Source organism: Rhinopithecus bieti, unplaced genomic scaffold, assembly GCF_001698545.2.
Source record: "Rhinopithecus bieti isolate Rb0 unplaced genomic scaffold, ASM169854v2 scaffold_2723, whole genome shotgun sequence".
NCBI lineage: Eukaryota > Metazoa > Chordata > Mammalia > Primates > Cercopithecidae > Rhinopithecus > Rhinopithecus bieti.
In genome coordinates, this window is record NW_016804119.1 from 3,658,498 (window position 1) to 3,660,612 (window position 2,115).

General features: G+C 60.0%; 1 protein-coding gene across 1 annotated transcript in view; it reads right to left on the reverse strand.

Annotated features, from left to right (window-relative positions):
• SPACA6 (sperm acrosome associated 6) overlaps positions 1-868 on the reverse strand; it is a 12,626-nt gene extending 11,758 nt beyond the window's left edge. The window contains exon 1 of the mRNA XM_017865128.1: positions 235-868. Within this exon, the coding sequence (XP_017720617.1) occupies positions 235-448 (214 nt within the window). The 5' untranslated portion in view covers positions 449-868. The remainder of the gene's footprint in view (positions 1-234) is intronic.
• Between the last annotated feature and the right edge of the window lie 1,247 nt (positions 869-2,115).

Sequence of the window (2,115 nt, forward strand, 5' to 3'; positions counted from 1 at the left end):
AAGTCTCCATCCTCCCCTCTCTGACTCTCCATCCTCCCCTCTCTGAGTCTCTGCCCTGCTGTCTTCCCCTATCTGTGTCTGTGTCCCTAAATCTCTGTTATTCTCATGGTCTTTGAGCCTTTCTCCTCTGACTATTTCTCTCTGTCTGTCCCTCAGCCTGACCCTCTGGGCCTCTCTGGTTCCTCCCTCTGCACCTTCCCCCAGACACTGATGAAGTGTGGATGGTCTCCTCACTGATTTCCGTGTCAGAGAGACCCCGGAAGGCGGCCGTGAAGGCCTCCTCACACTCTTCGAGCTTGGGGCCCCGCATGCCAACAAACATCTGACAGATGCGGAGGCGCTCAGAGTAAGTTGTGAAGCAGAGGAGACAGGCCCAGGCGGGCACCCTGAAGACAGCCAGGGCCAGCAGGGCAGACAGGATGGCACTGTCCAGGGCCACCAGGGCCATCGTGTGGGTCTCAAGGCCAGGGGAGAAGCTAGTAACCTTTATGAAGTCACCACAGGGTGGGGGAAGGGCTAGTGGTCTAGGGTCAGAGGTCAGGTTTCAGTTGGTGGTCAAATGTCATGCTCTGGAGGAAGGGTATGAGAAGTCAGGGGTCAGAGGTCAGGCCAGCAATTCCCCAGGTGTGCGGTTGGGCCAGACGCCAGGCTCCCAAGAACCTCACCTGTGACCCTGGATGTCCTCACAGGTTAAAGGGTCTCAGGGACCCAGAGACTGGCAACATGCTATGCAGTGGCCCGGTAGGCCCTGGGGTGGGGGTCAGAGATGGAGATGGACACAGAGACATTCCGAGAGCCAGAGGCAGAAAGACCAAAAAAGACAGAAACAGAGACACAGAGAGATATCGGGAGGGGCAGAGACCTAGAAAGCCAGAATAAAAGGGAGTCAGAGGATCCACTGTGAAAGAGACGCAGAAGTCACAGAGACACAGTGGAGCGGAGATGGAGAGACAGACAGGGAAGGAAGACAGATTTCAGGGGAAGGAGGGGATGCAGGGACAAGGACAGAAAGGAGCCTCGCTCCTCCTCCAGGGTCCCTGGGGCAGCCCAGTGGGGCTAACGGTCCCCTAGTGGGGCTGGGGGTCCCCGCCGGGCCCCGTCCCGTGCAGGGCGCAGCCTGGGGAAAGCTAGGAGGCCGTATAGTGATCTCCTTGGGTGTCCTCCTCAACTATACAACCTCCTACCTCAGCCCGGGGGGCGCGGCAGGTGGACAGACCCGACAGACAGACAGACAGGGACCAGGAGGACCAGGGAGTGGGGGGGAGGGCCGGGGAGGCCCCTGCCGCGATGGTGAGCCCCCGACACGGACCCACAGACACGAGCTTGTGTGCGGCGAAGGCCCCGCAAGGTCGGTTCTACGGGTGGGTGCCAGGACCCAGGAGTCCGGGCCCCCGGCCCCTCCTCCCCAAGGAACCCAGAAGTCCAGGTCCTCAGCCCCTTCCTCATCAGGGACCCTGGAGTCAAGGCCCTCATCCCCCTCCTCCCTAATGAACCCAGAAGCCCAGGCCCTTCCTCACCAGAGATGCAGGAATTCAGGCCCCTGGCCCGTTTTTCCCCAAATGTTTCTGGAATCCAAGGACTCAGCCCCTTCCTCTCTCAGACTCATAAGTCCAGATCCAAAGCCCCCTTCTCCCCAGAGACCCAGGAATCCCCACCCCAGTCCCTCCTCCCTTGGGCCAGGCAGGCCTCCTGGGGAAGGCATGGCCTGATAGAAAACCTGGCTTCCTGGGTGCCGGCTGGGAGAGAACCTCATCTGTCTTGGAATTTGGCCCTTTGGGTACACCTGCTTCCTACTCACCCTTCTGTCAGTCTGCAGAGACTCCATGCCCAGGGCTAAGGAGGCCAGGGGCTAGCCAACCATCAGAGCCTCCCTGGGTACTTTCTTTCCTTTCTCCTCTCTTCTTTGGGTCATTTATAATGACAGCCACAATCCCCCAGCGCTGACCCCATACCAGGCCCAGAGCACCAGTCCTCTCTCTGACACCTCCCAGGTCCAGACAGTGAGGTGCCCTCAGCATCCCCCATTTGGCAGGTGAGGGGGCTGAGCCTCAGAGAGGGGAAGAGACTCCCGAAGTCCGCCTGCGAGAGGTGGGCGGTGGACCCAGCACCCACACT